This window comes from Lissotriton helveticus, chromosome 1_1, assembly GCF_964261635.1.
Source record: "Lissotriton helveticus chromosome 1_1, aLisHel1.1, whole genome shotgun sequence".
NCBI lineage: Eukaryota > Metazoa > Chordata > Amphibia > Caudata > Salamandridae > Lissotriton > Lissotriton helveticus.
In genome coordinates, this window is record NC_136057.1 from 20,104,703 (window position 1) to 20,128,819 (window position 24,117).

The 24,117-nt window shown below is 54.8% G+C and overlaps 1 protein-coding gene across 1 annotated transcript in view; it reads right to left on the minus strand.

Annotated features, from left to right (window-relative positions):
- The window catches only part of LOC144757386 (T-box transcription factor TBX10-like), a 182,699-nt gene extending 159,289 nt beyond the window's left edge, over positions 1-23,410 (minus strand). Inside the window, exon 1 of the mRNA XM_078646376.1 lies at positions 23,275-23,410. Within this exon, the coding sequence (XP_078502502.1) occupies positions 23,275-23,410 (136 nt within the window). The remainder of the gene's footprint in view (positions 1-23,274) is intronic.
- Positions 23,411-24,117: the final 707 nt, after the last annotated feature.

The window sequence follows — 24,117 nt, forward strand, 5'->3', positions numbered from 1 at the left end:
TGTGGTCCTCGGTGAGGTATAGCTTGAGTCCTGTGGTCCTCAGTGAGGTACAGCTTGAGTCCTGTGCTCCTCGGTGAGGTACAGCTTGAGTCCTGTGGTCCTCTGTGAGATACAGCTTGAGTCCTGTGGTCCTCAGTGAGGTACAGCTTGGGTCCTGTGGTCCTCTGTGAGGTACGGCTTCAGTCCTGTTGCCCTCGGAGAGGTATGGCTTGAGTTCTGTGGACCTCTCTGAGGTACAGCTTGAGTCCTGTGGTCCTCGGTGAGGTATAGCTTGAGTCCTGTGGTCCTCCGTGAGGTACAGCTAGAGTCCTTTGGTCCTCGGTGAGGTACAGCTAGATTTCTGTGGGCCTCGGTGAGGTACAGCTTGAGTCCTGTGCTCCTCAGTGAGGTACGGCTTGAGTCCTGTGGTCCTCAGTGAGGTACAGCTTGAGTCCTGTGCTCCTCAGTGAGGTACGGCTTGAGTCCTGTGGTCCTCGGTGAGGTACAGTTTGAGTCCTGTGGTCCTCGGTGGGGTACAGCTTGAGTCCTATGGTCCTCAAGGAGGTACAGCTTGAGTCCTGTGGTTCTTTTGTGAGGTATAGTTTGAGTCCTGTGGTCCTCAGTGAGGTACAGCTTGAGATGTGTGGTCCTCGGTGAGGTATGGCTTGAGTCCTGTGCTCCTCAGTGAGGTGCGGCTTGAGTCCTGTGGTCCTCAGAGAGGTACACCATGAGTCATGTGGTCCTCATTTGGGTACAGTTTGAATCCTATGGCCCTCAATGAGGTACAGCTTCAGTCCTGTGGTTCTGGGTGAGGTAGAGCTTGAGTCCTGTGGTCCTCGGTGAGGTATAGCTTGAGTCCTGTGGTCCTCAGTGAGGTACAGCTTGAGTCCTGTGGTCCTCAGTGAGGTACGGCTTGAGTCCTGTGGTCCTCGGTGAGGTACGGCTTGAGTCCTGTGGTCCTGGGTGAGGTATAGCTTGAGTCCTGTGGTCCTCAGTGAGGTACAGCTTTAGTCCTGTGCTCCTCAGTGAGGTACAGCTTGAGTCCTGTGGTCCTCTGTGAGGTACAGCTTGAGTCCTGTGGTCCTCAGTGAGGTACAGCTTGGGTCCTGTGGTCCTCTGTGAGGTACGGCTTCAGTCCTGTTGTCCTTGGTGAGGTACGGCTTCAGTCCTGTGGTCCATGGTGAGGTATAGCTTGAATCCTGTGGTCCTCGGTGAGGTACAGGTTGAGATCTGTGGTCCTCGGTGAGGCACGACTTCAGTCCTGTGGTCCATGGTGAGGTGTAGCTAGAGTCCTGTGGTCATCGGTGAGGTACAGCTTGAGTCCTGTGGTCCTCGGTGAGGCACAGCTTAAGTCCTGTGGTCCTCCGTGGGGTACGGCTTGAGTCCTATGCTCCACGGTGAGATACGGCTTGAGTCCTGTGGTCCTCGGTGGGGTACAGCTTGAGTCCTGTGGTCCATGGTGAGGTATAGCTTGAGTCCTGTGGTCCTCGGTGAGGTATAGCTTGAGTCCTGTGGTGCTCCGTGAGGTACAGCTACAGTCCTGTGGTCCTCCGTGAGGTACAGCTAGATTCCTGTGGTCCTCAGTGAGGTATGGCTTGAGTCCTGTGCTCGTCAGTGAGGTATGGCTTGAGTCCTGTGCTCCTCAGTGAGGTATGGCTTGAGTCCTATGGTCCTCAAGGAGGTACAGCTTGAGTCCTGTGGTTCTTGATGAGGTACAGCTTGAGATTTGTGGTCCTCTGTGAGGTACGGCTTCAGTCCTGTTGTCCTTGGTGAGGTACGGCTTGAGTCCTGTGGTCCTCTGTGAGGTATAGCTTGAGTCCTGTGGTCGTCTGTGACGTACAGCTTGAGTTTTGTGGTCCTCGGTGAGGTACAGCTTGAGTCCTGTGGTCCTCGGTGGAGTACGGCTTGAGTCCTGTGGTCCTAGGAGAGGTATAGCTCGAGTCCTGTGGTCCTCAGTGAGGTATAGCTCAAGTCCTGTGGTCCTCCGTGAGGTACAGCTAGATTTCTGTGGTCCTCGGTGAGGTATGGCTTGAGTCCTGTGCTCCTCAGTGAGGTACGGCTTGAGTCCTGTGGTCCTCAGAGAGGTACATCATGAGTCATGTGGTCCTCATTTGGGTACAGTTTGAATCCTATGGCCCTCAATGAGGTACAGCTTCAGTCCTGTGGTTCTGGGTGAGGTAGAGCTTGAGTCCTGTGGTCCTCGGTGAGGTATAGCTTGAGTCCTGTGGTCCTCAGTGAGGTACAGCTTGAGTCCTGTGGTCCTCAGTGAGGTACGGCTTGAGTCCTGTGGTCCTCGGTGAGGTACAGCTTTAGTCCTGTGCTCCTCAGTGAGGTACAGCTTGAGTCCTGTGGTCCTCTGTGAGGTACAGCTTGAGTCCTGTGGTCCTCAGTGAGATACAGCTTGGGTCCTGTGGTCCTCTGTGAGGTACGGCTTCAGTCCTGTTGTCCTTGGTGAGGTACGGCTTCAGTCCTGTGGTCCATGGTGAGGAATAGCTTGAATCCTGTGGTCCTCGGTGAGGTACAGGTTGAGATCTGTGGTCCTCGGTGAGGCACAGCTTCAGTCCTGTGGTCCATGGTGAGGTGTAGCTAGAGTCCTGTGGTCATCGGTGAGGTACAGCTTGAGTCCTGTGGTCCTCGGTGAGGCACAGCTTGGGTCCTGTGGTCCTCCGTGGGGTACGGCTTGAGTCCTATGCTCCACGGTGAGATACGGCTTGAGTCCTGTGGTCCTCGGTGGGGTACAGCTTGAGTCCTGTGGTCCATGGTGAGGTATAGCTTGAGTCCTGTGGTCCTCGGTGAGGTACAGCTTGAGTTTTGTGGTCCTCGGTGAGGTACAGCTTGAGTCCTGTGGTCCTCGGTGGAGTACGGCTTGAGTCCTGTGGTCCTAGGAGAGGTATAGCTCGAGTCCTGTGGTCCTCAGTGAGGTATAGCTCAAGTCCTGTGGTCCTCCGTGAGGTACAGCTAGATTTCTGTGGTCCTCGGTGAGGTATGGCTTGAGTCCTGTGCTCCTCAGTGAGGTACGGCTTGAGTCCTGTGGTCCTCAGAGAGGTACATCATGAGTCATGTGGTCCTCATTTGGGTACAGTTTGAATCCTATGGCCCTCAATGAGGTACAGCTTCAGTCCTGTGGTTCTGGGTGAGGTAGAGCTTGAGTCCTGTGGTCCTCGGTGAGGTATAGCTTGAGTCCTGTGGTCCTCAGTGAGGTACAGCTTGAGTCCTGTGGTCCTCAGTGAGGTACGGCTTGAGTCCTGTGGTCCTCGGTGAGGTACGGCTTGAGTCCTGTGGTCCTCGGTGAGGTATAGCTTGAGTCCTGTGGTCCTCAGTGAGGTACAGCTTTAGTCCTGTGCTCATCAGTGAGGTACAGCTTGAGTCCTGTGGTCCTCTGTGAGGTACAGCTTGAGTCCTGTGGTCCTCAGTGAGATACAGCTTGGGTCCTGTGGTCCTCTGTGAGGTACGGCTTCAGTCCTGTTGTCCTTGGTGAGGTACGGCTTCAGTCCTGTGGTCCATGGTGAGGTATAGCTTGAATCCTGTGGTCCTCGGTGAGGTACAGGTTGAGATCTGTGGTCCTCGGTGAGGCACGGCTTCAGTCCTGTGGTCCATGGTGAGGTGTAGCTAGAGTCCTGTTGTCATCGGTGAGGTACAGCTTGAGTCCTGTGGTCCTCGATGAGGCACAGCTTGGGTCCTGTGGTCCTCCGTGGGGTACGGCTTGAGTCCTATGCTCCACGGTGAGATACGGCTTGAGTCCTGTGGTCCTCGGTGGGGTACAGCTTGAGTCCTGTGGTCCATGGTGAGGTATAGCTTGAGTCCTGTGGTCCTCGGTGAGGTACAGCTTGAGTTTTGTGGTCCTCGGTGAGGTACAGCTTGAGTCCTGTGGTCCTCGGTGGAGTACGGCTTGAGTCCTGTGGTCCTAGGAGAGGAATAGCTCGAGTCCTGTGGTCCTCAGTGAGGTATAGCTCAAGTCCTGTGGTCCTCGGTGGGGTACAGCTTGAGTCCTGTGGTCCTCGGTGAGGTACAGCTTGAGTCATGTGGTCCTCGGTGAGGTACAGCTTGAGTCCTTTGGTCCTCGGTGAGGGATGGCTTGAGTCCTGTGGTCCATGGTGAGGTGTAGCTCGAGTCCTGTGGTCCTCAGTGAGGTACAGCTTGAGTCCTGTGGTCCTCGGTAAGGTACAGCTTGAGTCCTGTGGTCCTCAATGAGGTACAGCTTGAGGTCTGTGGGCCTGGGTGAGGTACAGCTTGAGTCCTGTGGTCCTCAGCGAGGTACGGCTTGAGTCCTGTGGTCCTCCGTGAGGTACAGCTAGATTTCTGTGGTCCTCGGTGAGGTATGGCTTGAGTCCTGTGCTCCTCAGTGAGGTACGGCTTGAGTCCTGTGGTCCTCAGAGAGGTACATCATGAGTCATGTGGTCCTCATTTGAGTACAGTTTGCATCCTATGGCCCTCAATGAGGTACAGCTTCAGTCCTGTGGTTCTGGGTGAGGTAGAGCTTGAGTCCTGTGGTCCTCGGTGAGGTATAGCTTGAGTCCTGTGGTCCTCAGTGAGGTACAGCTTGAGTCCTGTGCTCCTCGGTGAGGTACAGCTTGAGTCCTGTGGTCCTTGGTGAGGTACGGCTTGAGTCCTGTGGTTCTTGGTGAGGTACGGCTTGAGTCCTGTGGTCCTCGGTGAGGTATAGCTTGAGTCCTGTGGTCCTCAGTGAGGTACAGCTTGAGTCCTGTGGTCCTCTGTGAGATACAGCTTGAGTCCTGTGGTCCTCAGTGAGGTACAGCTTGGGTCCTGTGGTCCTCTGTGAGGTACGGCTTCAGTCCTGTTGCCCTCGGAGAGGTATGGCTTGAGTCCTGTGGACCTCTCTGAGGTACAGCTTGAGTCCTGTGGTCCTCGGTGAGGTATAGCTTGAGTCCTGTGGTCCTCCGTGAGGTACAGCTAGAGTCCTTTGGTCCTCGGTGAGGTACAGCTAGATTTCTGTGGGCCTCGGTGAGGTACAGCTTGAGTCCTGTGCTCCTCAGTGAGGTACGGCTTGAGTCCTGTGGTCCTCAGTGAGGTACAGCTTGAGTCCTGTGGTCCTCAGTGAGGTACGGCTTGAGTCCTGTGGTCCTCGGTGAGGTATAGCTTGAGTCCTGTGGTCCTCAGTGAGGTACAGCTTTAGTCCTGTGCTCATCAGTGAGGTACAGCTTGAGTCCTGTGGTCCTCTGTGAGGTACAGCTTGAGTCCTGTGGTCCTCAGTGAGATACAGCTTGGGTCCTGTGGTCCTCTGTGAGGTACGGCTTCAGTCCTGTTGTCCTTGGTGAGGTACGGCTTCAGTCCTGTGGTCCATGGTGAGGTATAGCTTGAATCCTGTGGTCCTCGGTGAGGTACAGGTTGAGATCTGTGGTCCTCGGTGAGGCACGGCTTCAGTCCTGTGGTCCATGGTGAGGTGTAGCTAGAGTCCTGTTGTCATCGGTGAGGTACAGCTTGAGTCCTGTGGTCCTCGGTGAGGCACAGCTTGGGTCCTGTGGTCCTCCGTGGGGTACGGCTTGAGTCCTATGCTCCACGGTGAGATACGGCTTGAGTCCTGTGGTCCTCGGTGGGGTACAGCTTGAGTCCTGTGGTCCATGGTGAGGTATAGCTTGAGTCCTGTGGTCCTCGGTGAGGTACAGCTTGAGTTTTGTGGTCCTCGGTGAGGTACAGCTTGAGTCCTGTGGTCCTCGGTGGAGTACGGCTTGAGTCCTGTGGTCCTAGGAGAGGTATAGCTCGAGTCCTGTGGTCCTCAGTGAGGTATAGCTCAAGTCCTGTGGTCCTCCGTGAGGTACAGCTAGATTTCTGTGGTCCTCGGTGAGGTATGGCTTGAGTCCTGTGCTCCTCAGTGAGGTACGGCTTGAGTCCTGTGGTCCTCAGAGAGGTACATCATGAGTCATGTGGTCCTCATTTGGGTACAGTTTGAATCCTATGGCCCTCAATGAGGTACAGCTTCAGTCCTGTGGTTCTGGGTGAGGTAGAGCTTGAGTCCTGTGGTCCTCGGTGAGGTATAGCTTGAGTCCTGTGGTCCTCAGTGAGGTACAGCTTGAGTCCTGTGGTCCTCAGTGAGGTACGGCTTGAGTCCTGTGGTCCTCGGTGAGGTACGGCTTGAGTCCTGTGGTCCTCGGTGAGGTATAGCTTGAGTCCTGTGGTCCTCAGTGAGGTACAGCTTTAGTCCTGTGCTCATCAGTGAGGTACAGCTTGAGTCCTGTGGTCCTCTGTGAGGTACAGCTTGAGTCCTGTGGTCCTCAGTGAGATACAGCTTGGGTCCTGTGGTCCTCTGTGAGGTACGGCTTCAGTCCTGTTGTCCTTGGTGAGGTACGGCTTCAGTCCTGTGGTCCATGGTGAGGTATAGCTTGAATCCTGTGGTCCTCGGTGAGGTACAGGTTGAGATCTGTGGTCCTCGGTGAGGCACGGCTTCAGTCCTGTGGTCCATGGTGAGGTGTAGCTAGAGTCCTGTTGTCATCGGTGAGGTACAGCTTGAGTCCTGTGGTCCTCGATGAGGCACAGCTTGGGTCCTGTGGTCCTCCGTGGGGTACGGCTTGAGTCCTATGCTCCACGGTGAGATACGGCTTGAGTCCTGTGGTCCTCGGTGGGGTACAGCTTGAGTCCTGTGGTCCATGGTGAGGTATAGCTTGAGTCCTGTGGTCCTCGGTGAGGTACAGCTTGAGTTTTGTGGTCCTCGGTGAGGTACAGCTTGAGTCCTGTGGTCCTCGGTGGAGTACGGCTTGAGTCCTGTGGTCCTAGGAGAGGAATAGCTCGAGTCCTGTGGTCCTCAGTGAGGTATAGCTCAAGTCCTGTGGTCCTCGGTGGGGTACAGCTTGAGTCCTGTGGTCCTCGGTGAGGTACAGCTTGAGTCATGTGGTCCTCGGTGAGGTACAGCTTGAGTCCTTTGGTCCTCGGTGAGGGATGGCTTGAGTCCTGTGGTCCATGGTGAGGTGTAGCTCGAGTCCTGTGGTCCTCAGTGAGGTACAGCTTGAGTCCTGTGGTCCTCGGTAAGGTACAGCTTGAGTCCTGTGGTCCTCAATGAGGTACAGCTTGAGGTCTGTGGGCCTGGGTGAGGTACAGCTTGAGTCCTGTGGTCCTCAGCGAGGTACGGCTTGAGTCCTGTGGTCCTCCGTGAGGTACAGCTAGATTTCTGTGGTCCTCGGTGAGGTATGGCTTGAGTCCTGTGCTCCTCAGTGAGGTACGGCTTGAGTCCTGTGGTCCTCAGAGAGGTACATCATGAGTCATGTGGTCCTCATTTGAGTACAGTTTGCATCCTATGGCCCTCAATGAGGTACAGCTTCAGTCCTGTGGTTCTGGGTGAGGTAGAGCTTGAGTCCTGTGGTCCTCGGTGAGGTATAGCTTGAGTCCTGTGGTCCTCAGTGAGGTACAGCTTGAGTCCTGTGCTCCTCGGTGAGGTACAGCTTGAGTCCTGTGGTCCTTGGTGAGGTACGGCTTGAGTCCTGTGGTTCTTGGTGAGGTACGGCTTGAGTCCTGTGGTCCTCGGTGAGGTATAGCTTGAGTCCTGTGGTCCTCAGTGAGGTACAGCTTGAGTCCTGTGGTCCTCTGTGAGATACAGCTTGAGTCCTGTGGTCCTCAGTGAGGTACAGCTTGGGTCCTGTGGTCCTCTGTGAGGTACGGCTTCAGTCCTGTTGCCCTCGGAGAGGTATGGCTTGAGTCCTGTGGACCTCTCTGAGGTACAGCTTGAGTCCTGTGGTCCTCGGTGAGGTATAGCTTGAGTCCTGTGGTCCTCCGTGAGGTACAGCTAGAGTCCTTTGGTCCTCGGTGAGGTACAGCTAGATTTCTGTGGGCCTCGGTGAGGTACAGCTTGAGTCCTGTGCTCCTCAGTGAGGTACGGCTTGAGTCCTGTGGTCCTCAGTGAGGTACAGCTTGAGTCCTGTGGTCCTCAGTGAGGTACGGCTTGAGTCCTGTGGTCCTCGGTGAGGTATAGCTTGAGTCCTGTGGTCCTCAGTGAGGTACAGCTTTAGTCCTGTGCTCATCAGTGAGGTACAGCTTGAGTCCTGTGGTCCTCTGTGAGGTACAGCTTGAGTCCTGTGGTCCTCAGTGAGATACAGCTTGGGTCCTGTGGTCCTCTGTGAGGTACGGCTTCAGTCCTGTTGTCCTTGGTGAGGTACGGCTTCAGTCCTGTGGTCCATGGTGAGGTATAGCTTGAATCCTGTGGTCCTCGGTGAGGTACAGGTTGAGATCTGTGGTCCTCGGTGAGGCACGGCTTCAGTCCTGTGGTCCATGGTGAGGTGTAGCTAGAGTCCTGTTGTCATCGGTGAGGTACAGCTTGAGTCCTGTGGTCCTCGGTGAGGCACAGCTTGGGTCCTGTGGTCCTCCGTGGGGTACGGCTTGAGTCCTATGCTCCACGGTGAGATACGGCTTGAGTCCTGTGGTCCTCGGTGGGGTACAGCTTGAGTCCTGTGGTCCATGGTGAGGTATAGCTTGAGTCCTGTGGTCCTCGGTGAGGTACAGCTTGAGTTTTGTGGTCCTCGGTGAGGTACAGCTTGAGTCCTGTGGTCCTCGGTGGAGTACGGCTTGAGTCCTGTGGTCCTAGGAGAGGTATAGCTCGAGTCCTGTGGTCCTCAGTGAGGTATAGCTCAAGTCCTGTGGTCCTCGGTGGGGTACAGCTTGAGTCCTGTGGTCCTCGGTGAGGTACAGCTTGAGTCATGTGGTCCTCGGTGAGGTACAGCTTGAGTCCTTTGGTCCTCGGTGAGGGATGGCTTGAGTCCTGTGGTCCATGGTGAGGTGTAGCTCGAGTCCTGTGGTCCTCAGTGAGGTACAGCTTGAGTCCTGTGGTCCTCGGTAAGGTACAGCTTGAGTCCTGTGGTCCTCAATGAGGTACAGCTTGAGGTCTGTGGGCCTGGGTGAGGTACAGCTTGAGTCCTGTGGTCCTCAGCGAGGTACGGCTTGAGTCCTGTGGTCCTCCGTGAGGTACAGCTAGATTTCTGTGGTCCTCGGTGAGGTATGGCTTGAGTCCTGTGCTCCTCAGTGAGGTACGGCTTGAGTCCTGTGGTCCTCAGAGAGGTACATCATGAGTCATGTGGTCCTCATTTGGGTACAGTTTGCATCCTATGGCCCTCAATGAGGTACAGCTTCAGTCCTGTGGTTCTGGGTGAGGTAGAGCTTGAGTCCTGTGGTCCTCGGTGAGGTATAGCTTGAGTCCTGTGGTCCTCAGTGAGGTACAGCTTGAGTCCTGTGCTCCTCGGTGAGGTACAGCTTGAGTCCTGTGGTCCTTGGTGAGGTACGGCTTGAGTCCTGTGGTTCTTGGTGAGGTACGGCTTGAGTCCTGTGGTCCTCGGTGAGGTACGGCTTGAGTCCTGTGGTCCTCGGTGAGGTATAGCTTGAGTCCTGTGGTCCTCAGTGAGGTACAGCTTGAGTCCTGTGGTCCTCTGTGAGATACAGCTTGAGTCCTGTGGTCCTCAGTGAGGTACAGCTTGGGTCCTGTGGTCCTCTGTGAGGTACGGCTTCAGTCCTGTTGCCCTCGGAGAGGTATGGCTTGAGTCCTGTGGACCTCTCTGAGGTACAGCTTGAGTCCTGTGGTCCTCGGTGAGGTATAGCTTGAGTCCTGTGGTCCTCCGTGAGGTACAGCTAGAGTCCTTTGGTCCTCGGTGAGGTACAGCTAGATTTCTGTGGGCCTCGGTGAGGTACAGCTTGAGTCCTGTGCTCCTCAGTGAGGTACGGCTTGAGTCCTGTGGTCCTCAGTGAGGTACAGCTTGAGTCCTGTGCTCCTCAGTGAGGTACGGCTTGAGTCCTGTGGTCCTCGGTGAGGTACAGTTTGAGTCCTGTGGTCCTCGGTGGGGTACAGCTTGAGTCCTATGGTCCTCAAGGAGGTACAGCTTGAGTCCTGTGGTTCTTTTGTGAGGTATAGTTTGAGTCCTGTGGTCCTCAGTGAGGTACAGCTTGAGATGTGTGGTCCTCGGTGAGGTATGGCTTGAGTCCTGTGCTCCTCAGTGAGGTGCGGCTTGAGTCCTGTGGTCCTCAGAGAGGTACACCATGAGTCATGTGGTCCTCATTTGGGTACAGTTTGAATCCTATGGCCCTCAATGAGGTACAGCTTCAGTCCTGTGGTTCTGGGTGAGGTAGAGCTTGAGTCCTGTGGTCCTCGGTGAGGTATAGCTTGAGTCCTGTGGTCCTCAGTGAGGTACAGCTTGAGTCCTGTGGTCCTCAGTGAGGTACGGCTTGAGTCCTGTGGTCCTCGGTGAGGTACGGCTTGAGTCCTGTGGTCCTGGGTGAGGTATAGCTTGAGTCCTGTGGTCCTCAGTGAGGTACAGCTTTAGTCCTGTGCTCCTCAGTGAGGTACAGCTTGAGTCCTGTGGTCCTCTGTGAGGTACAGCTTGAGTCCTGTGGTCCTCAGTGAGGTACAGCTTGGGTCCTGTGGTCCTCTGTGAGGTACGGCTTCAGTCCTGTTGTCCTTGGTGAGGTACGGCTTCAGTCCTGTGGTCCATGGTGAGGTATAGCTTGAATCCTGTGGTCCTCGGTGAGGTACAGGTTGAGATCTGTGGTCCTCGGTGAGGCACGGCTTCAGTCCTGTGGTCCATGGTGAGGTGTAGCTAGAGTCCTGTGGTCATCGGTGAGGTACAGCTTGAGTCCTGTGGTCCTCGGTGAGGCACAGCTTAAGTCCTGTGGTCCTCCGTGGGGTACGGCTTGAGTCCTATGCTCCACGGTGAGATACAGCTTGAGTCCTGTGGTCCATGGTGAGGTATAGCTTGAGTCCTGTGGTCCTCGGTCAGGTATAGCTTGAGTCCTGTGGTGCTCCGTGAGGTACAGCTACAGTCCTGTGGTCCTCCGTGAGGTACAGCTAGATTCCTGTGGTCCTCAGTGAGGTATGGCTTGAGTCCTGTGCTCGTCAGTGAGGTATGGCTTGAGTCCTGTGCTCCTCAGTGAGGTATGGCTTGAGTCCTATGGTCCTCAAGGAGGTACAGCTTGAGTCCTGTGGTTCTTGATGAGGTACAGCTTGAGATTTGTGGTCCTCTGTGAGGTACGGCTTCAGTCCTGTTGTCCTTGGTGAGGTACGGCTTGAGTCCTGTGGTCCTCTGTGAGGTATAGCTTGAGTCCTGTGGTCGTCGGTGACGTACAGCTTGAGTCCTGTGGTCCTCAGTGAGGTACGGCTTAAGTCCTGCGGTCCTCGATGAGGTACGGCTTGAGTCCTGCTGTCCTTGGTGAGGTACAGCTTGTGTCCTGTGGTCCTCGCTGAGGTACAGCTTGAGTCTTGCGGTCTCGGTGAGGTACAGCTTGAGTCCTGTGGTCCTCGGTGAGGTACAGCTTGAGTACTGGGGTCCTCGGTGAGGTACAGCTTGAATTCTGCGGTCCTTGGTGAGGTACAGCTTGAGTCCTGCGGTTCTCTGTGAGGTACTGCTTGAGGCCTGTGGCCCTCGGTGAGGTACAGCTTGAGTCATGGGGTCCTCAGTGGGGTACAGCTTGAGCCTTGTGGTCCTCGGTGAGGTACAGCTTGAGTCCTGCGGTCCTCGGTGAGGTACAGCTTGAGTCTTGTGGTCCTCGGTGAGGTACAGCTTGAGTCCTGTGGTCCTCGGTGGGGTACGGCTTGAGTCCTGTGGTCCTAAGAGAGGTATAGCTCGAGTCCTGTGGTCCTCAGTTAGGTATAGCTCGAGTCCTGTGGTCCTCGGTGGGGTACAGCTTGAGTCCTGTGGTCCTCGGTGAGGTACAGCTTGAATCCTGTCGTCCTTGGTGAGGTACAGGTTGAGATCTGTGGTCCTCGGTGAGGCACGGCTTGAGTCCTGTGGTCCATGGTGAGGTGTAGCTAGAGTCCTGTGGTCCTCGGTGAGGTACAGCTTGAGTCCTGTGGTGCTCGGTGAGGCACAGCTTGAGTCCTGTGGTCCTCCGTGGGGTACCGCTTGAGTCCTGTGGTCCTCGGTGGGGTACAGCTTGAGTCCTGTGGTCCATGGTGAGGTATAGCTTGAGTCCTGTGGTCATCGGTGAGGTACAGCTTGAGTCCTGCGGTCCCCAATGAGGTACAGCTTGAGTTCTGTGGGCCTGGGTGAGGTACAGCTTGAGTCCTGTGGTCCTCAGTGAGGTACGGCTTGAGTCCTGTGGTCCTCAGTGATGTACAGCTAGATTCCTGTGGTCCTCGGTGAGGTATGGCTTGAGTCCTGTGCTCCTCAGTGAGGTACGGCTCGAGTCCTGTGGCCCTCAGAGAGGTACATCATGAGTCATGTGGTCCTCATTTGGGTACTGCTTGAATCCTGTGGCCCTCAATGAGGTACAGCTTCAGTCCTGTGGTTCTGGGTGAGGTAGACCTTGAGTCCTGTGGTACTCAGTGAGGTAGAGCTTGAGTCCTGTGGTCCTCAGTGAGGTACAGCTTGGGTCCTGTGGTCCTCTGTGAGGTACGGCTTCAGTCCTGTTGTCCTTGGTGAGGTACGGCTTCAGTCCTGTGGTCCATGGTGAGGTATAGCTTGAGTCCTGTGGTCCTCGGTGAGGTACAGTTTGAGTCCTGTGGTCCTCAGTGAGGTATAGCTTGAGTCCTGTGGTCCTCCTTGAGGTACAGCTAGAGTCCTTTGGTCCTCGGCGAGGTACAGCTAGATTCCTGTGGCCCTCGGTGAGGTATGGCTTGAGTCCTGTGCTCCTCAGTGAGGTACGGCTTGAGTCCTGTGGTCCTCAGTAAGGTACAGCTTGAGCCCTGTGGTCCTCGGTGGGGTACAGCTTGAGTCCTATGGTGCTTGAGGAGGTACAGCTTGAGTCCTGTGGTTCTTGATGAGGTATAGCTTGAGTCCTGTGGTTCTCAGTGAGGTACAGCTTGAGATGTGTGATCCTCTGTGAGGTACGGCTTCAGTCCTGTTGCCCTCGGTGAGGTACGGCTTGAGTCCTGTGGACCTCTCTGAGGTACAGCTTGAGTCCTGTGGTCCTCCGAGAGGTACAGCTAGATTCCTGTGGTCCTCGGATAGTTTTGGCTTGAGTCCTGTGCTCCTCAGTGAGGTACGGCTTGAGTCCTGTGGTCCTCAGAGAGGTACACCATGAGTCATGTGGTCCTCATTTGAGTGCAGCTTGAATCATATAGCCCTCAATGAGGTACGGATTCAGTCCTGTGGTTCTGGGTGAAGTATAACTTGAGTCCGGTGGTCCTCAGTGAGGTACGGCTTCAGTCCTTTTGTACTTGGTGAGGTACGGCTTGAGTCCTGTGGTCCTCGGTGAGGTACAGTTTGAGTCCTGTGGTCCTCAGTGAGGTATAGCTTGAGTCCTGTGGTGCTCCGTGAGGTACAGCTAGAGTCCTGTGGTCCTCCGTGAGGTACAGCTAGATTCCTGTGGTCCTCGGTGATGTATGGCTTGAGTCCTGTGCTCCTCAGTGAGGTATGGCTTGAGTCCTGTGCTCCTCAAGGAGGTACGGCTTCAGTCCTGTTGCCCTCGGTGAGGTACGGCTTGAGTCCTGTGGTCCTCTCTGACGTACAGCTTGAGTCCTGTGGTCCTCCGTGAGATACAGCTACATTCCTGTGGTCCTCGGTGAGGTATGGCTTGAGTCCTGTGCTCCTCAGTTAGGTACGGCTTGAGTCCTGTGGTCCTCAGTGAGGTACAGCTTGAGTCCTGTGGTCCTCGGTGGGGTACAGCTTGAGTCCTATGGTCCTCAAGGAGGTACAGCTTGAGTCCTGTGGTTCTTGATGAGGTATAGTTTGAGTCCTGTGGTCCTCAGTGAGGTACAGCTTGAGATGTGTGGTCCTCTGTGAGGTACGGCTTCAGTCCTGTTGCCCTCGGTGAGGTACGGCTTGAGTCCTGTGGACCTCTCTGAGGTACAGCTTGAGTCCTGTGGTCCTCCGTGAGGTACAGCTAGATTCCTGTGGTCCTCAGTGAGTTTTGGCTTGAGTCCTGTGTTCCTCAGTGAGGTACGGCTTGAGTCCTGTGGTCCTCAGAGAGGTACACCATGAGTCATGTGGTCCTCATTTGGGTGCAGCTTGAATCATATAGCCCTCATTGAGGTACAGATTCAGTCCTGTGGTTCTGGGTGAAGTATAGCTTGAGTCCGGTGGTCCTCAGTGAGGTACGGCTTCAGTCCTGTTGTCCTTGGTGAGGTACGGCTTGAGTCCTGTGGTCCTCGGTGAGGTACAGTTTGAGTCCTGTGGTCCTCGGTGAGGTATAGCTTGAGTCCTGTGGTGCTCCGTGAGGTACAGCTAGAGTCCTGTGGTCCTCCGTGAGGTACAGCTAGATTCCTGTGGTCCTCGGTGAGGTATGGCTTGAGTACTGTGCTCCTCAGTGAGGTGTGGCTTGAGTCCTGTGCTCCTCAGTGAGGTATGGCTTGAGTCCTATGGTCCTCAAGGAGGTACAGCTTGAGTCCTGTGGTTCTTGATGAGGTATAGCTTGAGTCCTGTGGTCCTCAGTGCGGTACAGCTTGAGATTTGTGGTCCTCTGTGAGGTACGGCTTCAGTCCTGTTGTCCTTGGTGAGGTACGGCTTGAGTCCTGTGCTCCTCGGTGAGGTATAGCTTGAGTCCTGTGGTCCTCGGTGACGTACAGCTTGAGTTCTGTGGTCCTCAGTGAGGTACGGCTTGAGTCCTGTGGTTCCTCAGTGGGGTACGGCTTAAGTCCTGCGGTCCTCCGTGAGGTACGGCTTGAGTTCTGCGGTCCTTGGTGAGGTACGGCTTGAGTCCTGTGGTCCTCAGAGAGGTACACCATGAGTCATGTGGTCCTCATTTGAGTGCAGCTTGAATCATATAGCCCTCAATGAGGTACGGATTCAGTCCTGTGGTTCTGGGTGAAGTATAACTTGAGTCCGGTGGTCCTCAGTGAGGTACGGCTTCAGTCCTTTTGTACTTGGTGAGGTACGGCTTGAGTCCTGTGGTCCTCGGTGAGGTACAGTTTGAGTCCTGTGGTCCTCGGTGAGGTATAGCTTGAGTCCTGTGGTGCTCCGTGAGGTACAGCTTTAGTCCTGTGCTCATCAGTGAGGTACAGCTTGAGTCCTGTGGTCCTCTGTGAGGTACAGCTTGAGTCCTGTGGTCCTCAGTGAGATACAGCTTGGGTCCTGTGGTCCTCTGTGAGGTACGGCTTCAGTCCTGTTGTCCTTGGTGAGGTACGGCTTCAGTCCTGTGGTCCATGGTGAGGTATAGCTTGAATCCTGTGGTCCTCGGTGAGGTACAGGTTGAGATCTGTGGTCCTCGGTGAGGCACGGCTTCAGTCCTGTGGTCCATGGTGAGGTGTAGCTAGAGTCCTGTTGTCATCGGTGAGGTACAGCTTGAGTCCTGTGGTCCTCGGTGAGGCACAGCTTGGGTCCTGTGGTCCTCCGTGGGGTACGGCTTGAGTCCTATGCTCCACGGTGAGATACGGCTTGAGTCCTGTGGTCCTCGGTGGGGTACAGCTTGAGTCCTGTGGTCCATGGTGAGGTATAGCTTGAGTCCTGTGGTCCTCGGTGAGGTACAGCTTGAGTTTTGTGGTCCTCGGTGAGGTACAGCTTGAGTCCTGTGGTCCTCGGTGGAGTACGGCTTGAGTCCTGTGGTCCTAGGAGAGGTATAGCTCGAGTCCTGTGGTCCTCAGTGAGGTATAGCTCAAGTCCTGTGGTCCTCGGTGGGGTACAGCTTGAGTCCTGTGGTCCTCGGTGAGGTACAGCTTGAGTCATGTGGTCCTCGGTGAGGTACAGCTTGAGTCCTTTGGTCCTCGGTGAGGGATGGCTTGAGTCCTGTGGTCCATGGTGAGGTACAGCTTGAGGTCTGTGGGCCTGGGTGAGGTACAGCTTGAGTCCTGTGGTCCTCAGCGAGGTACGGCTTGAGTCCTGTGGTCCTCCGTGAGGTACAGCTAGATTTCTGTGGTCCTCGGTGAGGTATGGCTTGAGTCCTGTGCTCCTCAGTGAGGTACGGCTTGAGTCCTGTGGTCCTAAGAGAGGTACATCATGAGTCATGTGGTCCTCATTTGGGTACAGTTTGCATCCTATGGCCCTCAATGAGGTACAGCTTCAGTCCTGTGGTTCTGGGTGAGGTAGAGCTTGAGTCCTGTGGTCCTCGGTGAGGTATAGCTTGAGTCCTGTGGTCCTCAGTGAGGTACAGCTTGAGTCCTGTGCTCCTCGGTGAGGTACAGCTTGAGTCCTGTGGTCCTTGGTGAGGTACGGCTTGAGTCCTGTGGTTCTTGGTGAGGTACGGCTTGAGTCCTGTGGTCCTCGGTGAGGTACGGCTTGAGTCCTGTGGTCCTCGGTGAGGTATAGCTTGAGTCCTGTGGTCCTCAGTGAGGTACAGCTTGAGTCCTGTGGTCCTCTGTGAGATACAGCTTGAGTCCTGTGGTCCTCAGTGAGGTACAGCTTGGGTCCTGTGGTCCTCTGTGAGGTACGGCTTCAGTCCTGTTGCCCTCGGAGAGGTATGGCTTGAGTTCTGTGGACCTCTCTGAGGTACAGCTTGAGTCCTGTGGTCCTCGGTGAGGTATAGCTTGAGTCCTGTGGTCCTCCGTGAGGTACAGCTAGAGTCCTTTGGTCCTCGGTGAGGTACAGCTAGATTTCTGTGGGCCTCGGTGAGGTACAGCTTGAGTCCTGTGCTCCTCAGTGAGGTACGGCTTGAGTCCTGTGGTCCTCAGTGAGGTACAGCTTGAGTCCTGTGCTCCTCAGTGAGGTACGGCTTGAGTCCTGTGGTCCTCGGTGAGGTACAGTTTGAGTCCTGTGGTCCTCGGTGGGGTACAGCTTGAGTCCTATGGTCCTCAAGGAGGTACAGCTTGAGTCCTGTGGTTCTTTTGTGAGGTATAGTTTGAGTCCTGTGGTCCTCAGTGAGGTACAGCTTGAGATGTGTGGTCCTCGGTGAGGTATGGCTTGAGTCCTGTGCTCCTCAGTGAGGTGCGGCTTGAGTCCTGTGGTCCTCAGAGAGGTACACCATGAGTCATGTGGTCCTCATTTGGGTACAGTTTGAATCCTATGGCCCTCAATGAGGTACAGCTTCAGTCCTGTGGTTCTGGGTGAGGTAGAGCTTGAGTCCTGTGGTCCTCGGTGAGGTATAGCTTGAGTCCTGTGGTCCTCAGTGAGGTACAGCTTGAGTCCTGTGGTCCTCAGTGAGGTACGGCTTGAGTCCTGTGGTCCTCGGTGAGGTACGGCTTGAGTCCTGTGGTCCTGGGTGAGGTATAGCTTGAGTCCTGTGGTCCTCAGTGAGGTACAGCTTTAGTCCTGTGCTCCTCAGTGAGGTACAGCTTGAGTCCTGTGGTCCTCTGTGAGGTACAGCTTGAGTCCTGTGGTCCTCAGTGAGGTACAGCTTGGGTCCTGTGGTCCTCTGTGAGGTACGGCTTCAGTCCTGTTGTCCTTGGTGAGGTACGGCTTCAGTCCTGTGGTCCATGGTGAGGTATAGCTTGAATCCTGTGGTCCTCGGTGAGGTACAGGTTGAGATCTGTGGTCCTCGGTGAGGCACGACTTCAGTCCTGTGGTCCATGGTGAGGTGTAGCTAGAGTCCTGTGGTCATCGGTGAGGTACAGCTTGAGTCCTGTGGTCCTCGGTGAGGCACAGCTAAAGTCCTGTGGTCCTCCGTGGGGTACGGCTTGAGTCCTATGCTCCACGGTGAGATACGGCTTGAGTCCTGTGGTCCTCGGTGGGGTACAGCTTGAGTCCTGTGGTCCATGGTGAGGTATAGCTTGAGTCCTGTGGTCCTCGGTGAGGTATAGCTTGAGTCCTGTGGTGCTCCGTGAGGTACAGCTACAGTCCTGTGGTCCTCCGTGAGGTACAGCTAGATTCCTGTGGTCCTCAGTGAGGTATGGCTTGAGTCCTGTGCTCGTCAGTGAGGTATGGCTTGAGTCCTGTGCTCCTCAGTGAGGTATGGCTTGAGTCCTATGGTCCTCAAGGAGGTACAGCTTGAGTCCTGTGGTTCTTGATGAGGTACAGCTTGAGATTTGTGGTCCTCTGTGAGGTACGGCTTCAGTCCTGTTGTCCTTGGTGAGGTACGGCTTGAGTCCTGTGGTCCTCTGTGAGGTATAGCTTGAGTCCTGTGGTCGTCGGTGACGTACAGCTTGAGTCCTGTGGTCCTCAGTGAGGTACGGCTTAAGTCCTGCGGTCCTCGATGAGGTACGGCTTGAGTCCTGCTGTCCTTGGTGAGGTACAGCTTGTGTCCTGTGGTCCTCGCTGAGGTACAGCTTGAGTCTTGCGGTCTCGGTGAGGTACAGCTTGAGTCCTGTGGTCCTCGGTGAGGTACAGCTTGAGTACTGGGGTCCTCGGTGAGGTACAGCTTGAATTCTGCGGTCCTTGGTGAGGTACAGCTTGAGTCCTGCGGTTCTCTGTGAGGTACTGCTTGAGGCCTGTGGCCCTCGGTGAGGTACAGCTTGAGTCATGGGGTCCTCAGTGGGGTACAGCTTGAGCCTTGTGGTCCTCGGTGAGGTACAGCTTGAGTCCTGCGGTCCTCGGTGAGGTACAGCTTGAGTCTTGTGGTCCTCGGTGAGGTACAGCTTGAGTCCTGTGGTCCTCGGTGGGGTACGGCTTGAGTCCTGTGGTCCTAAGAGAGGTATAGCTCGAGTCCTGTGGTCCTCAGTTAGGTATAGCTCGAGTCCTGTGGTCCTCGGTGGGGTACAGCTTGAGTCCTGTGGTCCTCGGTGAGGTACAGCTTGAATCCTGTCATCCTTGGTGAGGTACAGGTTGAGATCTGTGGTCCTCGGTGAGGCACGGCTTGAGTCCTGTGGTCCATGGTGAGGTGTAGCTAGAGTCCTGTGGTCCTCGGTGAGGTACAGCTTGAGTCCTGTGGTCCTCGGTGAGGCTCAGCTTGAGTCCTGTGGTCCTCCGTGGGGTACCGCTTGAGTCCTGTGGTCCTCGGTGGGGTACAGCTTGAGTCCTGTGGTCCATGGTGAGGTATAGCTTGAGTCCTGTGGTCATCGGTGAGGTACAGCTTGAGTCCTGCGGTCCCCAATGAGGTACAGCTTGAGTTCTGTGGGCCTGGGTGAGGTACAGCTTGAGTCCTGGGGTCCTCAGTGAGGTACGGCTTGAGTCCTGTGGTCCTCAGTGATGTACAGCTAGATTCCTGTGGTCCTCGGTGAGGTATGGCTTGAGTCCTGTGCTCCTCAGTGAGGTACGGCTCGAGTCCTGTGGCCCTCAGAGAGGTACATCATGAGTCATGTGGTCCTCATTTGGGTACTGCTTGAATCCTGTGGCCCTCAATGAGGTACAGCTTCAGTCCTGTGGTTCTGGGTGAGGTAGACCTTGAGTCCTGTGGTACTCAGTGAGGTAGAGCTTGAGTCCTGTGGTCCTCAGTGAGGTACAGCTTGGGTCCTGTGGTCCTCTGTGAGGTACGGCTTCAGTCCTGTTGTCCTTGGTGAGGTACGGCTTCAGTCCTGTGGTCCATGGTGAGGTATAGCTTGAGTCCTGTGGTCCTCGGTGAGGTACAGTTTGAGTCCTGTGGTCCTCAGTGAGGTATAGCTTGAGTCCTGTGGTCCTCCTTGAGGTACAGCTAGAGTCCTTTGGTCCTCGGCGAGGTACAGCTAGATTCCTGTGGCCCTCGGTGAGGTATGGCTTGAGTCCTGTGCTCCTCAGTGAGGTACGGCTTGAGTCCTGTGGTCCTCAGTGAGGTACAGCTTGAGCCCTGTGGTCCTCGGTGGGGTACAGCTTGAGTCCTATGGTGCTTGAGGAGGTACAGCTTGAGTCCTGTGGTTCTTGATGAGGTATAGCTTGAGTCCTGTGGTTCTCAGTGAGGTACAGCTTGAGATGTGTGATCCTCTGTGAGGTACGGCTTCAGTCCTGTTGCCCTCGGTGAGGTACGGCTTGAGTCCTGTGGACCTCTCTGAGGTACAGCTTGAGTCCTGTGGTCCTCCGAGAGGTACAGCTAGATTCCTGTGGTCCTCGGATAGTTTTGGCTTGAGTCCTGTGCTCCTCAGTGAGGTACGGCTTGAGTCCTGTGGTCCTCAGAGAGGTACACCATGAGTCATGTGGTCCTCATTTGAGTGCAGCTTGAATCATATAGCCCTCAATGAGGTACGGATTCAGTCCTGTGGTTCTGGGTGAAGTATAACTTGAGTCCGGTGGTCCTCAGTGAGGTACGGCTTCAGTCCTTTTGTACTTGGTGAGGTACGGCTTGAGTCCTGTGGTCCTCGGTGAGGTACAGTTTGAGTCCTGTGGTCCTCGGTGAGGTATAGCTTGAGTCCTGTGGTGCTCCGTGAGGTACAGCTAGAGTCCTGTGGTCCTCCGTGAGGTACAGCTAGATTCCTGTGGTCCTCGGTGATGTATGGCTTGAGTTCTGTGATCCTCAGTGAGGTATGGCTTGAGTCCTGTGCTCCTCAGTGAGGTATGGCTTGAGTCCTATGGTCCTCAAGGAGGTACGGCTTCAGTCCTGTTGCCCTCGGTGAGGTACGGCTTGAGTCCTGTGGTCCTCTCTGACGTACAGCTTGAGTCCTGTGGTCCTCCGTGAGATACAGCTACATTCCTGTGGTCCTCGGTGAGGTATGGCTTGAGTCCTGTGCTCCTCAGTTAGGTACGGCTTGAGTCCTGTGGTCCTCAGTGAGGTACAGCTTGAGTCCTGTGGTCCTCGGTGGGGTACAGCTTGAGTCCTATGGTCCTCAAGGAGGTACAGCTTGAGTCCTGTGGTTCTTGATGAGGTATAGTTTGAGTCCTGTGGTCCTCAGTGAGGTACAGCTTGAGATGTGTGGTCCTCTGTGAGGTACGGCTTCAGTCCTGTTGCCCTCGGTGAGGTACGGCTTGAGTCCTGTGGACCTCTCTGAGGTACAGCTTGAGTCCTGTGGTCCTCCGTGAGGTACAGCTAGATTCCTGTGGTCCTCAGTGAGTTTTGGCTTGAGTCCTGTGTTCCTCAGTGAGGTACGGCTTGAGTCCTGTGGTCCTCAGAGAGGTACACCATGAGTCATGTGGTCCTCATTTGGGTGCAGCTTGAATCATATAGCCCTCATTGAGGTACAGATTCAGTCCTGTGGTTCTGGGTGAAGTATAGCTTGAGTCCGGTGGTCCTCAGTGAGGTACGGCTTCAGTCCTGTTGTACTTGGTGAGGTACGGCTTGAGTCCTGTGGTCCTCGGTGAGGTACAGTTTGAGTCCTGTGGTCCTCGGTGAGGTATAGCTTGAGTCCTGTGGTGCTCCGTGAGGTACAGCTAGAGTCCTGTGGTCCTCCGTGAGGTACAGCTAGATTCCTGTGGTCCTCGGTGAGGTATGGCTTGAGTACTGTGCTCCTCAGTGAGGTGTGGCTTGAGTCCTGTGCTCCTCAGTGAGGTATGGCTTGAGTCCTATGGTCCTCAAGGAGGTACAGCTTGAGTCCTGTGGTTCTTGATGAGGTATAGCTTGAGTCCTGTGGTCCTCAGTGCGGTACAGCTTGAGATTTGTGGTCCTCTGTGAGGTACGGCTTCAGTCCTGTTGTCCTTGGTGAGGTACGGCTTGAGTCCTGTGGTCCTCGGTGAGGTATAGCTTGAGTCCTGTGGTCCTCGGTGACGTACAGCTTGAGTTCTGTGGTCCTCAGTGAGGTACGGCTTGAGTCCTGTGGTTCCTCAGTGGGGTACGGCTTAAGTCCTGCGGTCCTCTGTGAGGTACGGCTTGAGTTCTGCGGTCCTTGGTGAGGTACGGCTTGAGTCCTGTGGTCCTCAGAGAGGTACACCATGAGTCATGTGGTCCTCATTTGAGTGCAGCTTGAATCATATAGCCCTCAATGAGGTACGGATTCAGTCCTGTGGTTCTGGGTGAAGTATAACTTGAGTCCTGTGGTCCTCCGTGAGGTACAGCTAGATTCCTGTGGTCCTCGGTGATGTATGGCTTGAGTCCTGTGCTCCTCAGTGAGGTATGGCTTGAGTCCTGTGCTCCTCAGTGAGGTATGGCTTGAGTCCTATGGTCCTCAAGGAGGTACGGCTTCAGTCCTGTTGCCCTCGGTGAGGTACGGCTTGAGTCCTGTGGTCCTCTCTGACGTACAACTTGAGTCCTGTGGTCCTCCGTGAGATACAGCTACATTCCTGTGGTCCTCGGTGAGGTATGGCTTGAGTCCTGTGCTCCTCAGTTAGGTACGGCTTGAGTCCTGTGGTCCTCAGTGAGGTACAGCTTGAGTCCTGTGGTCCTCGGTGGGGTACAGCTTGAGTCCTATGGTCCTCAAGGAGGTACAGCTTGAGTCCTGTGGTTCTTGATGAGGTATAGTTTGAGTCATGTGGTCCTCAGTGAGGTACAGCTTGAGATGTGTGGTCCTCTGTGAGGTACGGCTTCAGTCCTGTTGCCCTCGGTGAGGTACGGCTTGAGTCCTGTGGACCTCTCTGAGGTACAGCTTGAGTCCTGTGGTCCTCCGTGAGGTACAGCTAGATTCCTGTGGTCCTCGGTGAGTTTTGGCTTGAGTCCTGTGTTCCTCAGTGAGGTACGGCTTGAGTCCTGTGGTCCTCAGAGAGGTACACCATGAGTCATGTGGTCCTCATTTGGGTGCAGCTTGAATCATATAGCCCTCAATGAGGTACAGATTCAGTCCTGTGGTTCTGGGTGAAGTATAGCTTCAGTCCTGTTGTCCTTGGTGAGGTACGGCTTCAGTCCTGTTGTCCTTGGTGAGGTACGGCTTGAGTCCTGTGGTCCTCGGTGAGGTACAGTTTGAGTCCTGTGGTCCTCGGTGAGGTATAGCTTGAGTCCTGTGGTGCTCCGTGAGGTACAGCTAGAGTCCTGTGGTCCTCCGTGAGGTACAGCTAGATTCCTGTGGTCCTCGGTGAGGTATGGCTTGAGTACTGTGCTCCTCAGTGAGGTGTGGCTTGAGTCCTGTGCTCCTCAGTGAGGTATGGCTTGAGTCCTATGGTCCTCAAGGAGGTACAGCTTGAGATTTGTGGTCCTCTGTGAGGTACGGCTTGAGTCCTGTGGTCCTCGGTGAGGTATAGCTTGAGTCCTGTGGTCCTCGGTGACGTACAGCTTGAGTTCTGTGGTCCTCAGTGAGGTACGGCTTGAGTCCTGTGGTTCCTCAGTGGGGTACGGCTTAAGTCCTGCGGTCCTCCGTGAGGTACGGCTTGAGTTCTGCGGTCCTTGGTGAGGTACAGCTTGAGTCCTGTGGTCCTCGGTGAGGTACAGCTTGAGTCTTGCGGTCTCGGTGAGGTACAGCTTGAGTCCTGCGGTCCTCGGTGAGGTACAGCTTGAGTCCTGGGGTCCTCGGTGAGGTACAGCTTGAATCCTGCGGTCCTTGGTGAGGTACAGCTTGAGTCCTGTGGTCCTCGGTGAGGTACAGCTTGAGTCTTGCGGTCTCGGTGAGGTACAGCTTGAGTCCTGCGGTCCTCGGTGAGGTACAGCTTGAGTCCTTGGGTCCTCGGTGAGGTACAGCTTGAATCCTGCGGTCCTTGGTGAGGTACAGCTCGAGTACTGCGGTCCTCGGTGAGGTACTGCTTGAGTCCTGTGGCCCTCGGTGAGGTACAGCTTGAGTCCTGGGGTCCTCAGTGAGGTACAGCTTGAGCCTTGTGGTCCTCGATGAGGTAGAGCTTGAGTCCTGTGGTCCTCGGTGAGGTACACCTTGAGTCCTGCGGTCCTCGGTCAGGTATGGCTTGAGTCCTGCGGTCCTCGTTGAGGTACAGTTTGAGACCTTCAGTCCTCTGTGAGGTATGGCAAAATCTCGCCAAAGTGGCTTAAGTGTGGTAAAGTTGGTCATGTAGCAAAAGCTTGTAGAATGTCAACGTTCAAGAAGAATAAGCAAGTGAAGGAAGTTTGGATTCAAAACGAGTCTGACTCAGATCCTGATGAGCTGCATTGTGGTCAAATACTAGCTCAAGTTGGTCAGGGGAAGCGCTAGAGTCCGGTTGACTGTATTAAGATAAATGGTCACCCCATGAAAATTCTTTTTGATTCAGACGCAGAGAAAACTTTAAATCTGAAGAGGTTTTATGATGCATCTCTTCTAGGCAAAGTAAAGGTCTTCAAACCAGATATCAGACCACTTGCTTACGGTGGACAGCCTATAAAGTTATTTGGCTACTTTGAGGGTGAGATTGAATACAGAGGGAACCTTACAGCTGGGAAAGTTTACATCTCCTTCAGAGGGGACAGCATCGTAAGCTGGGTTCACCAAGCTGATCTTGGTGTGATTTTGTTCCCTGGTGGAGATCCTTGCATTATTCTTAAAGGTGATCTACCACTTTCAGGTGATATATCGCCTTCACTTTCCACTAAATCTGATACACCTGAGTCTGCTCACGTTGTCCATGCATGTGATTTACGCTCAGAGTTTGAACATATTTTTGATGAAAAGTTAGATGGTTTGACTGACTACGTACATAAAATCACACTGAGACCTGGTGCTACACCTGTAATGTGTAAGGTGCACAGCGTACCTTTAGCTTTAAGAGAGTCCATGCAAAA